Below are 19,987 nucleotides of genomic sequence, written 5' to 3'. Positions count from 1 at the left end.
GCAGCCCATAATTAGTTTGTCTGGATATAGTCAATCATGTAGTCACATCAACTCAAACTTGAATGTCCTGTTACTAAGATCAGTCACCTGAGTAGTTGAATAACAGATCTGGCATTCTGTTGTGGTTATGTTAACAAATAAGTTATAAAGATTCAAATGCTGTTACTCACTTTGGTACTTAAAAGCTTGTTACATGTATGAATACAGATGTTGCAGATCTATATGATCATGGTCATAAAAATGATCAGATTATTCTAATAATCTTGTTTAACTATTTTAATCTATAATAACCTGTAATAGTCAACTAACAATTCATCAGACCATATACTAATAATTTACTAGTCCATGATAAACTGTGTTTAAGTGTGTCCTTGATATGAATTTTGACTTGCTACCAATTTGACAAATAAAAAATCAATTAACTATCTGGACTGGCTCCATGCTCCTTAAAAGATCCTATTCCATATGTATTTCTTTCTGAATAAGGAAGAGTACACCTGAACATTTGATCACTTCATTTATTCATTTAACACCACTGAAAAGGAAATCCATGTACTACCTCACAGGTTCTTTGATTTGAGAATTTAGTGAATAAGCAGAGCAACACAAAAATACTTGGACCGTTGAGTATGTACAACATACACAAACAGAGCCTCAGAGTCAGTATCCTTCTACTTTTTTTTTTAACTGTTCTTTTGATCTCTGTAGCTTTTTGACTCATTTGCAAATTCTTTTGTAGAAACACAGTTTATACATTAAAACATTCCAATTTTAACCTTACTTTATAAAATTCAAACCTTTCCCAAAGAAGTAGTCTTTTCAAAAACTAGTTAATTTTCTATGAAAGAATATTACTGGATTTTCCCCATTTCCATGGATGGATATATGAAAACTTACAGTTTCAGCCATAGCATATTTAAGGTAAAGGTGGTTTTATATACCTATGATAAAGTCATAAGGGATTTTTGTCTCTTCCTCCCAAAATTACTCAAAAGAATGATGCAATATTAAAATGGAAATCTAACAGCAATTTAAAATTCCAAAACGTGACAAATAAACACCATTAAACAAAAAATACTATGGGAAATATTGGACTCATTACAGTAAAAAAACCCCAGCAACTTGTGTTTCCATGTATGTGAATGGAAGCCCAGTGAATACAGAATTTACAATATAATTCAAGAGTATTTACATAATACTGTATAATTTAGTTGCTGCAATGGCAAAGAGAAATATTGCTGCTTTGATGGATTGACAGGGTGTTTAGAAAGTATTACATTAGTTATCAGCAAAACATGGTTTGACAATTTGACTAACTGTTGGAAATAACCTACATAATGACTTAAATTGAACATACCCACATGCAAACACTGGGTAATAACTGCGTAATAATGTCTACCCTTTCAGTAAATGAAACGTGTGCTACATGTTTGCGAGATTTGCTGTATTCAAACAACCGATTTAACAGTGTCATGAAACAGGCCAGTTCTGCTGGCAGAATATATGTGTATACGCATATAGACATACACACACAGAGGTACAGAACTGCTTCAGAAGAAAATCTCACCCAATTATCAATGAAAATGAAGCCTAATTCTAATTATTTTTTTTTAATTTAATGTTATCAACACTAGTAAAGAAGAGTACTATTATAGGCATTCATTTAAAATGGAGAAAGGTTGCACAAATGAGAGCATGAAAATCAGCTTTGGACTGAGTCCTATAAAGTGCACCAGGCATGCAGGTCCACACAGGTCCTATTGCAGTAATACCAGATATGCAATATGCCTCTGACTGACCAAAGTTTTCAGTAAGAAGTATGGCATTTTGTTCGCATCCTGTGTGGCAATTTTTACCAGAAATTGACATATACTCAATTACTACAAAAGTATCCTGCTTTCCTAATGTTTGCTGAACTTCACAACCTTTTGAGAATAAAGCTTGAAATTAGCTTAGAAAATAACAGTAAAGAATCAAGTGAGTGCAAAGATATCTCAGTATTTAGTCTAGTACTAGATTTTTCTCTGTTTTATGGAAAAGGGGTTTCAATCGATTGTATTTTCTACTGCAGACATCTTGTTTTGTGAAAAAATATTTAAGCATAGCTATTACCAGTGGAATTTCCACACATAAAGACCAAATTAAAATAGTGATAAATATGTATACATACCTACATATGTATATATATGCTTATATATAAAATAGATATACATGAATATATGTATATATATGCATGTATCTCTATAGAAATCTATACATACATATATATAGGTGTAAATATATACATATTTTTTAAAGCTGAGCTGTGCCATTTTATTAAAGGCAACAGTCTTGATTAGAATGCACCTCCCATTAATAGCTTTGGGGTACCAGGCAACACGCTGTGACCACTGAATAAAAGTGCGAATTCTCTTGTGTCTTTCCAAAATCTCATTAATAAATTCCAGGTTTAGGTAGTAAAATCTCTGGCCAGTCCTCTTTCCACTTCCCCCCATGGGATCAGCATCACATTGCAGCCTCTGAAATGGGCCCCCATACTAGAAGTTACCATAATCCAGACCTAAGCTCCAACCTCTTCACCCACAACCTAGGTAATTAAATTATGGTAATGTTGTTGGTTAGATGAAACCACCAGATACCATTAGTCTCCCGGTTTTACTCAAGCTCAATTCTGTCAAGTGTTTGAAGAGAGTGATACTTTGGTCAGTTAAATTTTATCTCCTCACAAAAAGTCACATATATTGAATTGCTAATATTGTCTCAGTCACTTAATACATTTTATTGTTTTTAAACCCCTTTTAAGTATTCCAATCCAAAGACAAAAATAAATGTTACAGAAACTTTCCAAATTATGAGTTGTTTGTATTTACATCATGCTGTTAAAGCAACAGATTTGCTGTGTTGTATGCACTTTTCCCAAGACACATGAATCCTATTAAGCATTATTAGCAATATTTTTTTTTTCCAATGAATTCTCTTTCCATCTTCTTTCACATTGTGACAAATGATGGCATGTAAACAATCTCTTCCACCAAAATGACAAGAAACTGTTGAATGTACTTGAAATATGTGTGGGAAAACCATGAGTAACGTTATGTAAAGGCACAAATGAATGAATAGGCTAATTAGTATATCATTCAAGAGTTTGCAGACTTGGAGGCATAGCTCCCCAAATAAAATGGTTCACTTAAAATAATGTCATAATTTATTTTAGGCTATTTGATCATTCCATGGAAGGATTCAAAAACTGGGAGTTTATGACTACTCACTGCTGGAGTGAAAAAGCAGCAGGTGACTGGATCTTGGAAATCTGTGACACTCCATCTCAGCTAAGAAATTTCAAGACTCCAGGTATGACTCTAAGCTTTATTTGGGCTCAGTGAATTCAGAAGAATGCTTGCAGTTGCTCATACTGCCTTGACTGTTTTCCACCTTTTATTTACAGCTGTAACATCACAGGTTTTAGTGTGAAGGCAGAGCTGTGAAGAGCATTATTCTGTGAAGAGCATTATTCTTAATTTCAGTTATCAATGCACTCTTCATTTTTATGTTGCTGTTATTTGCCTTTTAAGACATGTGGTTCTCTTTTATTCTAAACTTACTTCTGGTTTCCATGGAGAATTTCATCTTCTCAGGCATAAACTGCCCTCTTCTTTGCAGTCACATGTGTTGCCTTAAATTATAAAAAGAGACTTTGGCCATTTAGAGCTACATCATACCAGACATGAATTCTTCAAGCAGAGACAGGCCCCTGTACCATGTGACAGGTTACCAAGACTCAGTGCTTTAAACAAAGTCAAATCTTTACTAGTCGCAGTTTTCAAGGAAAAAGATCCAAAACTGCATGAAATTGCATGTACCACATTTGAAAGAAGTTACAGTATACCCATATGCAGGCATTTGTTTTCTTGGATGTTGAATATAGATTTATCAGACCGATCTTCAACGTAAGTTAGAGCAACCCAGAGTTATTAAGCTGTATTCATATTGCCTGTGACTTTCATGGCTGATACAAGGCCCATATTCACTTGGCCTATATCAGCTATATAGGGCCCATGGATTTATTTTTATGTTTTTTTATTTTGCTTTGTATTTTTTATCCTACCCATAAGAAAAAGTGTCATTTATCGGTGTTTACACAACTAGAAAATATCACTATACAAGAGAAAGAAATTCATGGCTTGCTACCACTAGTAGGTTGTATCATGCTCCTGCACATATGGACAGAGTGCCCAGACCTCACATTCATCCACTCATGAATTGTGCTCCTAGTAAGAATTTTTGAGGCTACAGATGTTCTTCTCCTTTTAATTCCCACTGCACAGTTCAGTTTCATTCACATATTTCAGTATCAGCACTTCGAAAGAAATGGAGATTGAGAAAAGGGCTTTCAAAGGGACTCATGGGACTACATGCTTACTTCTATTTGCTAGTTATGGGAGATGAGTATATACTTGCCTTTGGACTTACTGAAAATTTAAACCGTAAAAACCATTTTGAAATAGATATATTATACACAGACAAAAATACCACTGTTTATGCATGAATACTGAATATAGGTCCTTCCTTTGGAGCCCTACATCAAAGTAGGTAGAAACCCTTTAATAAAAATAATCAAAGGTGAAATATCACTTAAACAATCTAGATTAAAACATGTTAGAGAGACGAATACTGCTGATGTATTGGAAATCATTCATCACTGAATCTAAATTAACAGTTACTCTGGTTGGACAGCATGTCAGAATGCAGTAATATTACATTGGAAGCGACAAATCTATTTGATTACTGCTTTCTGATAGATAAAAATTAATTATAAGAATTTGGCTATGAAATATATTTAGGACTACAATGGCATTAGCAATAGAATTAGTTTATAATTTAATGAAATAAAAGATACATTCCATCTTGGGCAGCTAAGTAAATTCACAAAGCAGTAAGAGTTTTCTCACTCATTTGCTAAAAATAAATTCTGAATTTTAAGACATAGATGTTAACTTAAAGTACTTGAAGCTCTAAAAATATATCCTTGTGAACTTAACAATAGGGGATTTTAAGTATATTTGTTCCTGAATTAGTGGGTTATTGAAAGCCATTAAAACTGTTCAAATGAGCCTCACTAAGTATAAGTACTTCTATTGTTTCTACTACATAACAAGCACACATAAAGAAACATTGACTAAAATGCAAACTGAAGTGCTTAAAAGCTTTGAGTTTAAAATAAGAAAGGCTAGCATGATAGGGCATGTACATGTAGTTGACTATTCTAGAATAATGTTAATTGTTTCAATTCCACTTTGTCCAAGAAAGGCCCATTAATGTTTCTGCCACCGGAGATGGAGTACTTCGTTTTCCTCTTGGTTGAAATTTGGTTTGTTAAATTATTCTGATTGGAATGAAGGCTATGTGCAGTTCGCCTGTTCCAGGTAAATGTGCCTTTCTCAGAGGCCAGCTGGTCCAATCATTCCTGCAGCCTACAAACTCAGTCAGACTATTTCCATTGTGACAGAGCAAGCCAGGGCACAGGAGGAATTCTAATGTGTGAACACAGAGTTGTCCTATCTCCTTCCTATTGCAGGTGGTGCATAGGCCAAACTCAATTGGATTTATACATTTTACTTTGGACAAAAATGAACCCTTTAATTTCAAAATTATGACAAAATGGAAATGCTGATTTTATGCTGCTTAGATAATTTTCTGTCTAAAAAATCTAACACAGAGATCAGCCACACTCAACTGCTGTTGAAATTGGAATTGAATGAGAATTTTAGTTCTTTATTTCTGCTCTTCATTAGCTAAATTACGTTCTTTTTAATGCAGCAGATGGCCAGATAGCCAATCTCTCTGCTTTTTAAAAAAGTTTCTCTGCCTGTCTGGCCATGAAATCATATTGTCTTATTGCTTGTCTCAGTTGTCTGCATAACCTGAATTTTTTTTAGGATGCTAAACCAGCAGTCATGAGCCAAAATTTTTAAAACCTGTTACATAATATGGGGTTAATAAGTCCCTATTGAAGACCAAGATAATCAGTGTGATTTTCAAAATTGCTGAGCAGTGAACAACTTTTTATTAATGTCTGTGGTAACTCTAGGGTAGCCAGTGTCATTCAAATGTCAGCTGTATACTCAAGTGGTTAACTTTAAGCACAGCATTTTGAAAATCTTTTATTAACATCTTCTAGAGCTCTGAAAGGAAAAACCAACATTACCAATGTTTCAATTTTCACTCATTTTATTTGCATTGATCATGTCTCACTATGGTTTTGCAGTGGTAAAATGTTCTTAGCTAAGTGATGTTAATTGCACCAGTAAATGCAGAGCAAAGTTTCCAGTATGCTCAAAAGGGGTATTCATTAAATGTATTTGGAAAAGCAGCCATAGACTATCAGCAGAACTGTTCAGGGATTCAAGGGGCAGTTTAGTGTTTGGGTTGTTTTTTTTTTTTTAATTTTCAGTGCTTTAAAATTTGATAGAGGGGAGGAGTTAAACAACAACTAAGTAATTTAATTTTAATCAAATTACTTAAAAGAGACAAAAATCAATTCTTTTCAACTCCATCTTGTACTTGTTGTTCCTGACACAGTCAGGAATGTCTCTGGCTTGAAGGACAGGTTAGGGTAGCTCTTCACCTCTGTGTGTACCAGAACCCACTGGTTCATCCAACAGGCATGAAGGACAGCCACAGTGCAACATGTTTCAGCTACTCCCCTAGCACACTCCCTGTACTAAAGCCTAGAAAAGAGTTAGTAGCATAGACCCATTTTGCAAATTGTTTAACCCAACTATTCTCCAGACATCTTTTCCAGCCCCTTTATGTCACCAGGACAGTCTAAAAGTGGCCAGCTACATTTCCAGCTTCACATTTAAAGCCTGTTCCTGCACACTCCTGTTTTACATACATAGTTGTATAGATCTTAGTGATTTATCAATATCAATACTTTATATATACTCTTCTCAGTACTACAGTAGCTAATCTCGTGGGACTGATTTCTTTTGCTTCATGAGGACTAAAGCCTAAAGACCCAACTCTGGAAGAAAAGGGGCAGTAAAGCCAGAGGATGTGGAGAAAGTAGACCTGCCCAACCAAAGGTTGTGGAGGAAGCTGATACACTGAAGGAATCCTGCTGCAGAACTTACTCTTTACTTTCTTTTAACTGGAGTGTGAAACAGTGCTTGAGACTGGTTAGGTTTTTACATGCATTTCGGTTTCACAAGATGCAGTCTGGTTGTGAATTTAGATCGTGGTTCATTGTATACTGTCTAGTAATATGTCCCCCAGCTTTCTAGAGCAGTGGTTGACCTGTGATGGAAGCTGTCTAGTAACACTTCTGTTCTGAAAGATTTGAAAGTGCCTGCCTTATATTAGTGGTGGATAAACTCAGCTGTTTGGGCATGTTGGGATTAGCCTCCACACTGAACAAATGTGAAGTAAACAAAAGGTGCTTAAACACAGTTTATGGTACCTCTCAGTTTATCACCGTAGCCTGCAGTTTATCACACTGATATCACATCATGCCTGTTTCTTGTTTCTGTTGTGTGCATGTGTTTGTTTAGCTATTGAAAGATCTTATAATTAAGAGCTGCAGTTTTCCTGTAATCAAATTGAGAACAAAGAGCCAACATGTCATCATATCCCTCCACTGGCAAGGTAATGCCACATCTGTTACCCGTAAAGAAATGCAGGGTCCAGTTCATAAAAGTAGTGCATGTGATTTCTGCATTTAATTCTGTAGAGTTTATGGAGGTGGACATGTGCTTGCTGTGAAACACTGTGATATACCCTTTCTCCTATACATACAATATGAGGCCTCTGTTACATACTAAATACAAGCAGGGTAAAGGATTATTCTAGCCAAACTAAATGACGGAATCAGCCAAAAATGGGGAAAGAAAGATTTTGGCTTAAATGTGCATACTTTGTTTATTCATTATAAAAGCGTGTGTGTATGTATATATACTTAGTTATTGAAATATTTTCATTGTGCAAATTAAACCTGCCTTGAGGCAGGCTTCATTTATTTGCTGGCAAGTCACATGAATTTTTCCCCTCTTTATTTACTGAACCCTTCTTAAAAGGCAGCTAATCTCCTGAGAGACCCTGCATTATTCCCTTCACTGCCCTCTTGCATTAGGTGTACATTCAAAGCACCAATCCTTCCTGCAGTAATGTTAGTACAGGCCCTTCCATGTGTGTACAGTCCAGACACAATACACTGTGCCTGAGAAGCATCTTTACCTGTGGTTATTTTTAGTGGGTTCTTGCAAATACTTTTTTCTAGTATTCAGTATTTTTACCAGTGTTCTGGAAGAAGTATAAAATCAGCCCTTGGAAAGTTTAGTGATCTTTGGAGCATAATAATGATGAGGAAGAAAAGATCTGAATAACTTAGCAAAACACACATTTTTTATTGCAGCTAATATATTGTGGTCCATATGCTGTAGAAGTTGGGTTAAAACACAAAAAGGATAGAAACTGTATGTGGAGAAGCTGTAGCTTTGAAAAAGCTGTAGAGATGGCTGCATATCTGGTTAAAAATGAGCTCACTGTGTGACTCCTTTCCTAAAAAGAAAAGTTCCTTTAAGGACCCAGCTGAATCACTCTAAAGAACATTGAGAGGTAACTTGATCCCCACATGTTTATACAGGAAGAAAATATGTGATTTGGGTCTTTTTAATCTAGCAGGGACTAAAGAGCTACATGGCTGTGAGCTACAGGTAGGAAAAGACAAATTGAAAATAAGGTGAATGCAGTTCTACAGCCAAGGTAATTAGCCAGTAGTTTGGCAGCAGGTGTGGTAGACTCTTCATCAGCTCATTTTTTTTAAATCGGGATTGAATATCTCTTTAAAAAAAGTAATGCTTTGCTTTAGCTGTGAAAAGTTGGAAGCTACTGTGTGAAACAACTGTCGTGTGATGTATTCTCTCACCTACAGTTTCTTCTCAAAAACTGAGTATAGAGCAGAGATGGTTTTGTATGAAGTGCAGAAATTTGTGTCCCAGAAAGATTAAATTGGGTTGGCAGGAGACAGATTCCCATCTTTAACCCCAGTATAAACTATTTAAAAGAATTGGGCTATCATCTGTCAGATAGTGGGTTTGCTTATTGTGGCTTACTGCTTGAAGGATGAATGTAAAAGCAGAGACATAATGTATCGTCTTGCTCATGTCAATGGAGGATACCAGAAGACATTGGGAAAAATACAGAAAGTCACTTGTAAAGGTCAAACTAATTTGCTTGCACAGATTGAAAAAGTCCAAGTGAATAATATGAAAGCTCAAATTATTGAGTATCATTGAAATGAAAGAAGAGGAAGATGGCTTGAATTTAATTTTGCATGAAGTATACTAAGTGAATTTCTTGAGCAGAGACATACCTGGATTACATTTCTTTTTAAATAATAGTTCTAAGGGAAGAGTATTTTAACCACAGAACAGCCTCCAAAACAGGATCTTTTAAATCCAGAAAATAAATACTCCCTGTTCCTCTGTTCCCTTTCTTTTCTGATGAGAATTTGACATTTACAACTAGGTACTCAAACATAGATAAATATAATCAAGAGAATAGGTTAAGACCAAACTTATGTTCCGTCTTTTCAAACAAGGATGTATTTTTTGTGCATCATTACTTTAGGCATTATTCCAGGGCTGACTTGTTGTGCTCTTTCACAGAATTAATTCACTGGGTAGTATAGACAGAAATGCGGGGACTTGGAAGTTCACACTTTGTGTCCTGACAGCCTGAACTGATGACTTGATATACATTTATCTTTTTATTCTTCCACAAAAAAAAAAACCAAACAAAACAAACAAAAAAAAAACAACTTGCCAAAACATCAGATAATGCTTCAGGGAGGCAAACAATTTTTTCTTTCTTCACTCAAGTACTGAGAAGGTAAAATATTAGTGATGAACACAGACATTGCAGTGATATATCTGCCAAATAACTAGGGCAAATAAATAAGAAATTATGCTGGTACACTAATGTTCTACCATGTAGATTTTAAAAGAAGTTGTTTCTTGTTAATTGAGGTGTGTCCTGTAAGCCAATGAAAAGTACTCTTGAGTAACAAACACAATGTGACCCCTTTCTTAAGTCAGAATTCTGAATACAGCTAGTTAGCTAAAAGATCTCAGATAATAATTACTGGATAATTAGTGTTTTGAGGGGAAGTGAAATCCAGAGCAAAAAATCCTTGTTGAGTACCATTAACATTTTCCAAGTAACTCTATGGCCAAAGGTATTGTTGTTGATTGTTTATATTAAGTTCAACCTGTGGTGCAAACTTTTACTAGACCTACAAGAGGCTGGAGCACAATGAAAATCTGATTGAAGCATGCTTTCTCAGTTTATAGCGAAGCAGTGATTGTACTATCTATATGAAACTGAAGACACTTATTTGAAAAGCAATGTCTTCTATACGTACTCACAAAGTCATGTTTACAAATTATATGTTTTTGTAAGACACAGAAAATAGAAATGGTTTCTAAAACTAGATTTTAAATACTTAACTTCTAGGCAAATTGAAAGAGTGGTCCTTAGTACTGTATGGAACATCCATCCAGCCTTACTCACCAAGAAATGATTTTCCGAAAGTGGAAAGAGTGCGCTCTAGTCCAGTTGAAGACCCTACAGAAGATTATGGAACAGATGACTATTCTGGTGCGTACATTCATTTACTCTGATTGGGCATTTACTGAACACATAATAGGTTGAAGGAGTGACCTGACATTCTGCATATATAAAATGTTCTGTGAAGTGGATTCTTAATTTAAGGTCAGAACTTTTTGTTTCATAACTTAAAGTTAGATATTTTTATTTCATCCTTATGAGTTTGTAAGCATGGAGTTACATATTTTTAAGCTACACAACATACTATGAAGAATGCACTGCTTTTCATATAAGTATATAAAAATACATATACATACATATTCACACTTATATATGAAGAACATTGTCTTCTATATCTGTGTTGTTTGTCATGGATCCCTATAGAAGTTTTTCAACCTTATCATTAGACTTTAATAGAGTTAGATTTTTGGCACTGCAAAATAAGTAAACTTGGCAGTTTCCTACATGTAATCCAATGTTAGGAGCATCATGTAGATGGTTAGGGCTGATGAATCTTAAGTATAGCTCCGGCAAGCAAACAGCAGGACAAAGTTCAGTTTTGAAGTTTCTGTTATTACAGTCTCCTGCCACAGCATGTCAGACCCATAGCCCCTATTTTAGATGGAGAGCTGCTGAACTCCTTGTTTTGGTGATAAAACACTACCATCTCTGCTGTAAAGGTCACTAACTTCTTAAGTTTTTGTATGAAGCAAACTCACTTTACTTCAAGTTTACTTGATGTTAGGATAAATTTCAAGATGGCTGCCAAACTCAATGCATTTCATTCATGAGAGAGCAGTGATCCTGAAAGTTATAACTTCACCCATGGGCTTTGTTCACCTACATAAAGGCAGGAGTTGATGGTTCTCTCCTCCCGTAGCAGGAAGGACCTATTTGAAAACTGTAAACATAGGATCATAGAATATCTCGAGTTGGAAGGGACCTATAAGGATCATCGAGTCCAACATGAGTGCAGGTGAGATGGAAGACTTGCTAATCAGCAAGAATTAGCCGAGGCTTTTGCAGCATGTAGCAGCACAGAGGGAAGTGCATCTGGGCCCTGGTGGCTGGTTCCATAGCCACTGGTAGCCACTTGGACCAGTTATTACCCAGCTGGTAACCAGAGTAGCCACTAATCATGTTGTTCATCATTTATGTTGACCTGCTTGTTCTAAGTGTTTTTGCTAATAAGTCCTTATTATGAACTACAGAAGCCTTTGCACATTTCTGAATAAAATTCAAAATGAGTTGTAACTCATTAGGACAGCATCTGTTTAGAACCAGAAATAGTTTCTCTTTGATAGATTCTATAGAAGATGCCACACTTGCTAAAAATTACAAATCACTCTGAATAAATACTGAGGCCAGGATTTGCAAGGTCTTCAGGTACTAAAAAACATTGCTTTTGGGGGGAGCCAAATTACTATTTGGAATTCAAATCAAACAGGGGAACAGACTAACTGCATTCTGCATTAAAATACTGTCTCTTAAGGGGTGCTAAGTACTAACTGAGAAGTCTTAATCCTTTCCGCCCCATATTCTGGTTTTATTACAGGTCCCTGCAATGCAGAATGCAGTAAAGTAGGGTGTGATGGTCCAGGACCAGATCATTGTACTGACTGTTTGCACTACTACTACAAATCTAAGAACAACACACGGTAAGACCAAGAGAAAAAATCTTTACTTCATAGATTTCTTAATATATATCTTAACTTCCTTTCCTCTTTTCTTTGCTACAGTCATGGATAATTCATTTTCCACCGAATTTGACAAATTTTCTTAGGAGTTGAAAAAAAACCCTAGCTAATCAGAATTTAAAGTACAGCCTTCAAACACCATTCTTTGATTATTTCCCCATCTCTTGATTATATTTTCATAAGAGGCTATATACATAAAACTCTGATAGCTACTACAGCTTCTGTGATTGAGTTTGAACAAGATAGGAAGAAATGTAGATGGTCAAAAATGGTACTGTATGACTGTCTGACAAGGCATTTGCCAGTGAGATAGCATATGCTGTAGGGAAATAAATGGAAGAGAAGAGGCACCTTGATGCAATGCTTTGGAGGGTTACATCTTAGTAAACATCTGATGATTAGAAAAGCAGCAATGCTGAGAAATACTTCTGCTTTGCAGTCATGGTCCAGGAGCATGGTGGCAGGTTATTTCATTAACAATTCTGCCTTCTCTTCCCTGCTGTCTGCAGGATCTGTGTTTCGACCTGCCCACCTGGTCACTACAATGCAGACAAGAAACGCTGTAAAAAATGCTCACCCAATTGTGAAACCTGTGTTGGAGGCCATAGTGACCAGTGCATGACCTGTAAATCTGGCTACTACCTGAATGAAGTAACCAATAGCTGTATTACCAACTGCCCTGATGGGTTTTACCTGGATAAGAGTTAGTATTTCTTGTTGTTTCTTTATTGTGGGCTACAGAATTTGATCTGGGGAGGTTGCTGGAATACTTACGAGCAGGAAAAGTGTATGTTGATGCATCTATCTCTTATCCTATTCCTCTTATTAAATTGTTGCCAAGTGTGATCAAGAATCTCCTCAAAAATCTTCCTTTAATTCAAAAACCATTCTTAGTGGCAGGATGTCTTTTCTGCTTGTGGCTAGCAGTAACAGTAGCAGAACGAGGGCAGTTCAAGAGCAGGTCAGCCACAGGACTGAGCACATTATCACTATGCTAGAAAGGGACAGGCAGCGCTCACATTTTGAACATGAGGAGTTCCCCATTCACCCCAATGCATATGGTATAGCACCAGATAGAAGAGAGAGCTGAGGAATCTACCATGGCCACTGAACTAGAGCTCTAAGAAAAATAGGCTCCTCAGATGTAAAACACGGTTGCAATTAATGTTTCTGGCAGACCTACATACCTGCGGTGGTGTGACAACCCAAGAGCAGTAATTCTCTGCCATGTGAGACACCTGCCTTCAATTTCCTCCTGTGATTGCCAAGTAGACTGCCTATGTTTCATTTCTAGCTTTGGCTAGCAAAAATACTTATGGGCAAAACACATATTTTCAAATGTGTTTAACACTGCAGTGACTTCAATTATCTTTAGACACATCCTTAGAAGATAAATATGTGCTCAGGAGCTTTGTTCATCCAGGTACCTAACCTTTTGCTGTCTGCATCATGAAGCTGTGTATTTGAGAATTAGTAAAAGCAGCTAGTACTCCAATTCTTCCATTTTTCACTGTGTGAGAACTACAGTAAAGGGAATTCCTTTCCACCCAATTATGATGAATTGATGAAAATTTAGGATTAAATGGGAACAGAAGGTTTTTCTTCTCAGAAAGGTACACAGCACTGCATCTCAAAAGACAACAGTTCTGAAGAGAGAGAGAGTCATCTCTTAAAGTAGGGAGCTCTTGAGATGAAAAGGAAGGTGTTAAGCAATTTATGTGTTGACTTTGTTAAGATCATACCTGTTCATGCAGGTGTGTCTTTAAGCATCAAATCAGGAAGACAGAACAGCATGCTTACGTGGAAAGTGTAAGAGGTAAATTGCAGGACAGACTCTGGAACATATGGCAATCTCTACTGCATATCACTGTTACATGAAAAGACAATTTCAGTCCATACTGCAAATAGTTAACGTGAATTTAAAATATTTATGGAGATTTTTTAATGGCCTCAAAACATATTTTTCTCAGGGTACAACTATAATTTCAAATGTTTAGAAATAGATTAAGCCATTTGATGTTTGATGGGAAAAGCTAATGATAGGCAGAATTTAGCTATTTTAGTGTAGCTTGCTGCTTCCCTTCCTGATGTCAAGCTAGAAAGCAATAAGTCATGTAGTAGTATATCCATATAATTTTATTAAACATCACTGACCAAGGTTTTCTGGGCTGTTTTCCCATTTTTCCTATGTAGATAAGATTGTTTGCCGAAAATGTAGTGAAAACTGTAAAACGTGTGTTGAATTCCAAATCTGCACAGAATGCAAACATGGCTTAAGGTAAGGAAATTATGGGTGTCGCTAAACACAATACCTGAAGAGGCTTACAATGCTGTGGATACACAATGAAGAACATCAGATAGTTATTTAATCTTGAGTGGCCCTCATTTCATGTGTTCCATTGCTGTTTAGTTTGATATGTAGTATTTTCTTGTGCTACTATGTGCCGGTTTGGCTAACAACAGATTTTTAGAAGACCTTTCATTTAAGGTAAAATAAAAGCAACAGTTATGTGGAAAGCTGGCTTCTTCACTTTTTTGACCTACAGTGTTGCAGTCAAAAATTATTTTAGACGTAGAGCTGATGAATCGTATTAATCTTTCTGATTCATTCCTGTGATAGTTAGAAACTATTTTCTTATCTTTATTGTATTTCTTCATACATCCAGTCATTCACTTATCTCAAGTACCTCAGGCTCAATTCTGTTACAATATAGTGTGCACATAATTTAAACAGCAGTGGATATTTTTTCTTCATAGGGGGACTTAATCATTCTTGAAACTGATAGGTAAAACCTGCGAAGCAGCAGTACATATTTCAAGCTCCTTTATGAATGAATGACCTGTTGATCCAAGCAGCAAAGGTCAAAAATCTTATAAAATTCATGACAGAATGTATACTGGCTTTATGCCACATAAAATATGAAGTCAATATTAAGTATCTGTAGGGGTTCTTCTTGCAGAATATGAGTGTTCCACAAATGTTTTAACACTGAGCTTTTACCTTCCATCGAAGTGGATTTTCATCCCTTAGTAAAAGCTGAATGTTGTTTGCTTCTACGACATCAATAGCTGGATTCCTTTTCATTTTGTAAAGCAATTCTCTTTTCTGTGTATTTATGTTGCATCTAGATTATCCAAGTGCCAGCACAATATTTATTATGAATATCTCTATTTTTTTAAAAGTGACCCTTTGAAAAGGAAGTGTGATCTAATGGGAAGAAAAGCATGGGATCAGATCAGAAAATTGGTCTATTTACATTGTCTGTGAAATACAAGTATCTGCTTTCCTTTTAAAATGTTATTAAATTTGCAGTCCATATTAAGATTCTGAAGAACTTTAACAGACTCAGCATGACCTTCTGCGTATCTGCAAAATAAAATTAGTAAATTAGCAGTTTAGAAGTTCCTACTATGGGCAAATATGTCAGGAGACTGAAGCTCATATAGATCTGGGACCTTATAGGACACAGTTTCTATAGAAAAGTTATGTCCACATTTTCTTTATTTTTCAAGAACTGAGTTTCCCTGTCCATTAACACAAACAGTAGCTTGCAGCACCACTGAAGAAAGTAGACAAGTCCATTCACTGTGGGAAGAGAAGGAGAAATTGAAATATAAAAAATTAAAAGAAACTAAACTTCATGTTTTCTTGGGCAATATTAGCAAACTGAGATTGATCTTTGGGTAACATTTTGAAAAAACACCATCTGTGTAGGTGTGACAGGTAAATGGAGCCTTGCAGGACATACTTTTCATATTCCTCAGTTGTTCGAAACTTACTGTATTTCATTGGCAGAGTTATTGATGGGCCAGGCCCTGGGTGGGACTTAGGAGACCTGGATTCCAGTTCTGATTCTGTTACTGGCCCATTAAATTAACTTGGGCAAATTACTAGTTTTCCAATCTGTAAAAACATAATAATGCTACCTGCCTTGTAAAGCACTTTGAGGTGTATGACTGAGGAAAAATAATAAGAAAGCAGGGGGTGTTAGGTTTGTTGAATTGCTAATTTATTTTTTTCTAAACTGGGACCGTATACAGTCTTGAAAATTCCCAGTGGTGCTGAGAACACATGACTTGCTGGATGCAATCTGTAAAGCAGGGTTAGCACTCTCTCAGGGTGGTAATCCCCAGAGCTGAAGAGCACTTTTCGAGAAAGAGTTAAACTGGATGATGGTTCCACAGAAGATGGCAAACATGGCAGAGAAGTCCTGGCTTAAAAAAAAAACAAAACAAAAACAAAACAAAAAAAAACCAAAAAAAAACAACCAAACTGCTGTAGGCATCTTATAACATGAAAGCATAAACAGCTACATAGATGGAAGCATGGAAATGTCTCTTCATGCTGTTTCTTTTTCCTCTGTTACTCACTCTTTTGTGGTCTCTCTCAAAAGTGCCTTCAGGCAGAATACCTCCAACTGTAATCTTGACAAATCTCCCCAGCCATGCAGAACTGGCATTCAGATAGGAGGTTTCAAAGGAAACTGCTATTGCAGAAAGAGGTGGTGATTTCCTTCACTATGAATCTATTCTTAACCTGTGCTGTAGCGTAGTATCCAGAGATGCTGCTGGTTTTTCAAGAGAAGCACGAGATCTTGTTAACAAGTCCCTTAGAATTTTTTTTAATACAGTGGTGCTTGCCCGGTGCCAAATTCCTCATGGGTAATTGCATTTTACATGCCTGAATTTTTAGTACACTTTGGCATTGTTCTTTTTTTTTTTTTTTGTCCCCTACTAGTTAGTAGTATTTACAATGAGTTTGTAAACAGCTTCTGTATTTCACCATGGGCAAAACTGCATTTCATTCCAACTTGAAGTGATTGCTGTCTCTAAATTTATAAAATATGACCAATGAAGGAAGCTGGTATATCCTAATATATGGGTTGTTAGTTTATTAAAAGGGAACTACTGGGTTTTTGCATGACCTTTTTGTCCTCTGTTGCTGTTATCTGCCCTAACACTGTGTTTTTTCCTTTTTTACAATAGTTTGCATGGCACTAAATGTGCTGTCCGCTGTGAAGAAGGAAAATACCATAATGGTAGAGAATGTGAACCATGTCACCGTTCCTGTGCGACATGTGCAGGTACCCCATGGACGTTTATCTGCATCATTTCCTTTCCTCTTGTGTTTTTAGCTCTGACTTTACTCTACTATATCACAGTTACAGTATAACATGATTGTTTACATGTGAAAATTTAATTCTCTTCATACTTCTCTAATATTTTTAAAATACAGCAGACTTCTTTCACTAACATGAAAATCTGTTTTCTAACTGAAAGTGTGCATAAACTCTTTTCTATTTTTCTGGGTTTTTTTCTTTTTTTTTTTTTTTTTTTTCTCTTGGTAGAGCTCATTCTGATTTCCAGTAATACCCTCCATTTTCTTTCTGGGATGGAATAAAGACTGATAGATTTTGTGCGAGGTTTAGAACTACCAACAGCCATTTCAGATATACTGAAATTATGTAAGGTTGTTTATTCTAAGCATGTACCTTTATTTCTTGATGTTACTGTTTGAAAGAAAGTACAGCAGGCAAAACATAGTCTCTAAAATTATAGGATTTGCTACAGTTAGAGGTGCTGTCTGTTAGGCAACAAGAGGAACTAGCCAGTAATATAGTATATTTTCTCTCTGGTTTAAGGTGCTGGAGTAGATGCCTGTATAAACTGCACACAGGGTTATTTCATGGAAGATGGAAGATGTGTGCAGTCCTGTAGTAGTGGTTATTATCTTGATCACTCTACTGAAATTGGATACAAAAGCTGCAAAAGGTATGATCAGTGTCTGATGTTTGGCAGTATATTAGCTATTACTATATTGAAAAAGATAATACTTACAAGAACATAAAACACTGCTGACTTCAAAAAATATAAAAAAATATATTGCATGCTAAGCAAATGATGGAAAAGCAGGGTTTTTTTAATTTTAATCCAAGTTACATCAATGCAGTCTTCTAGAAGTGTTTTTTCTTGTGTCCTTCACTTTAAAAAAGCCTGTAGTGAGACTCTAAGTAGATATGCATAGAAATGTAAAATTTACAAATCTGGCAGAGGATCTGCATTTCTCAGTAACAAACAAAAATAGTCAAACTAAGTTTTTTTAACTGCAAGTTAATTACTATTCATAAGGACCATTTCAGTTCTACAGCTGCATATTCACAAACATGGCACAAGTATATTACCAGACTGCTGCCCGAAATAGCTTACCTGACTCAGTGTACAAATGGGTGGATAAATGTTAGACAAGGCTGTGCTGTGCTGTGCTGTGCAAGGAAGGGACATTTTTTTCTATTCCATTCTTTGTTAAACAAATACCATTTGTTGCCCTTTGGAATCATTTATTACTGACCCACTTTGAGTTCAGGGCAGGAAGGGAATCACCATGTGTTTTCCACACAAAAAAATAATAGATACACAATGCAAATATGATGGAGCCAGAAGGGTGATGAAAGGACTGGGCAGCAGGTCAGCCTTTTCCATCCTGTGGCTTTAGCTCATGCCTTGCTGGTGCATGTATGCACAATCAGCTTAATAATTTTGTTGATTACTTCTGCATAAAATTCCAAAATACTAGAATAATGCAGCTATTTAGTAAAAATGTGTGAATAGAAAGTGATTGGAGGAAAGAAACAGGACTGGGTTGCAGGGGGAGATGTAGTAGTAGTAGTAGTAGTAGTAGCAGCAGCAGCAGCAGCATAGTTTCTGATACCTCTAGAAACAGCAAACAAGGCCTTTGCAATACAGAAGAGGTCTCCTAGGAACTCTTGCATTTGGTGAGGCTGTAAGACCAACTCCTGCCATTGTCTTTCAGATGTGATGCCAGCTGTTTGGATTGCAGTGGTCAAGGAGACAGAAACTGTACGAGCTGTCCAAATGGCTATAACCTAGACACTGGTGTCTGTGTAGTGGGAACAGTCTGCAAGGATGGTGAGTGTAATTCTCTGAAAAGATCCGTTTACCACTGCCAGCTTTTTTACATGTATTGGATTGGTTTGGTCTGGTATTCTTCTTCTATTACAGTCCTGATTTGAAGTCTACATTACTTCTTAATTTTTTCAGGTTTATGAAAAGGAGAAAATACATTTGTGTCTATTAACAAGATTAGTCACATCCACTTTACTTGAATTTTCCTAAAATAGTTTCCCCCCCTGCCAACAACCTACCTTTCTTTCTTTATCTGTTTTTCAAAAGCCATTGCTTTCAAAAGATTTTTATACGAAGACCATAGTATGCTATCAGTAGAATCACATTTATTTATTTCACCACTTTGAACTGTGAAAATGCTGGTAAGTAAAAAAGATTTTAAGGGCCTGTAGTATTGCTTGAATTATGTGAAAGGGTAATGAGAACAAAAGAATTCTGAAATAGGGAGCACCCAATTTGTAGTAGAGATTTGAACTTCCTCCAAGTTCTCTGTGGCAACCAAGATAGCATTCTTATTGCATGTGATTGGCTTAATTATTCATTCCATTCAAATGTCACAATTGCAGATAACACCATGCTTCCCTAAAAATGCTACTGTGTGAACTACTTGTAGATACAATCCAACAAGAAAATCATACCAGAACAAAGCCCAGCGTTAATCCATGTGGAAGATACCTCACATCAGATGTAGAAAAGGTTAACAATGACCCTTCAGTCCAGCTCATTTCCGCTGGATTTAGTAAGGGTTTTACGAAAGACTT

At 36.2% G+C, this 19,987-nt stretch overlaps 1 protein-coding gene across 2 annotated transcripts in view; it reads left to right on the top strand.

Annotated features, from left to right (window-relative positions):
* PCSK5 (proprotein convertase subtilisin/kexin type 5) overlaps positions 1 to 19,987 on the top strand; it is a 256,481-nt gene that overhangs the window by 174,584 nt on the left and 61,910 nt on the right. For both annotated transcript variants that reach the window (XM_075021033.1, XM_075021034.1), the window contains exons 13-20: positions 3,215 to 3,351; positions 10,513 to 10,656; positions 12,161 to 12,263; positions 12,812 to 13,005; positions 14,496 to 14,580; positions 17,289 to 17,386; positions 17,945 to 18,074; positions 19,114 to 19,229. In XM_075021033.1, the coding sequence (XP_074877134.1) occupies positions 3,215 to 3,351; positions 10,513 to 10,656; positions 12,161 to 12,263; positions 12,812 to 13,005; positions 14,496 to 14,580; positions 17,289 to 17,386; positions 17,945 to 18,074; positions 19,114 to 19,229 (1,007 nt within the window). The remainder of the gene's footprint in view (positions 1 to 3,214; positions 3,352 to 10,512; positions 10,657 to 12,160; positions 12,264 to 12,811; positions 13,006 to 14,495; positions 14,581 to 17,288; positions 17,387 to 17,944; positions 18,075 to 19,113; positions 19,230 to 19,987) is intronic.

The sequence above is a fragment of the Buteo buteo genome, chromosome Z (genome assembly GCF_964188355.1).
Source record: "Buteo buteo chromosome Z, bButBut1.hap1.1, whole genome shotgun sequence".
NCBI classification, from domain to species: domain Eukaryota; kingdom Metazoa; phylum Chordata; class Aves; order Accipitriformes; family Accipitridae; genus Buteo; species Buteo buteo.
Note: the sequence above shows the minus strand (reverse complement) of the source record. Positions and strands in the feature narration are given on the sequence as shown.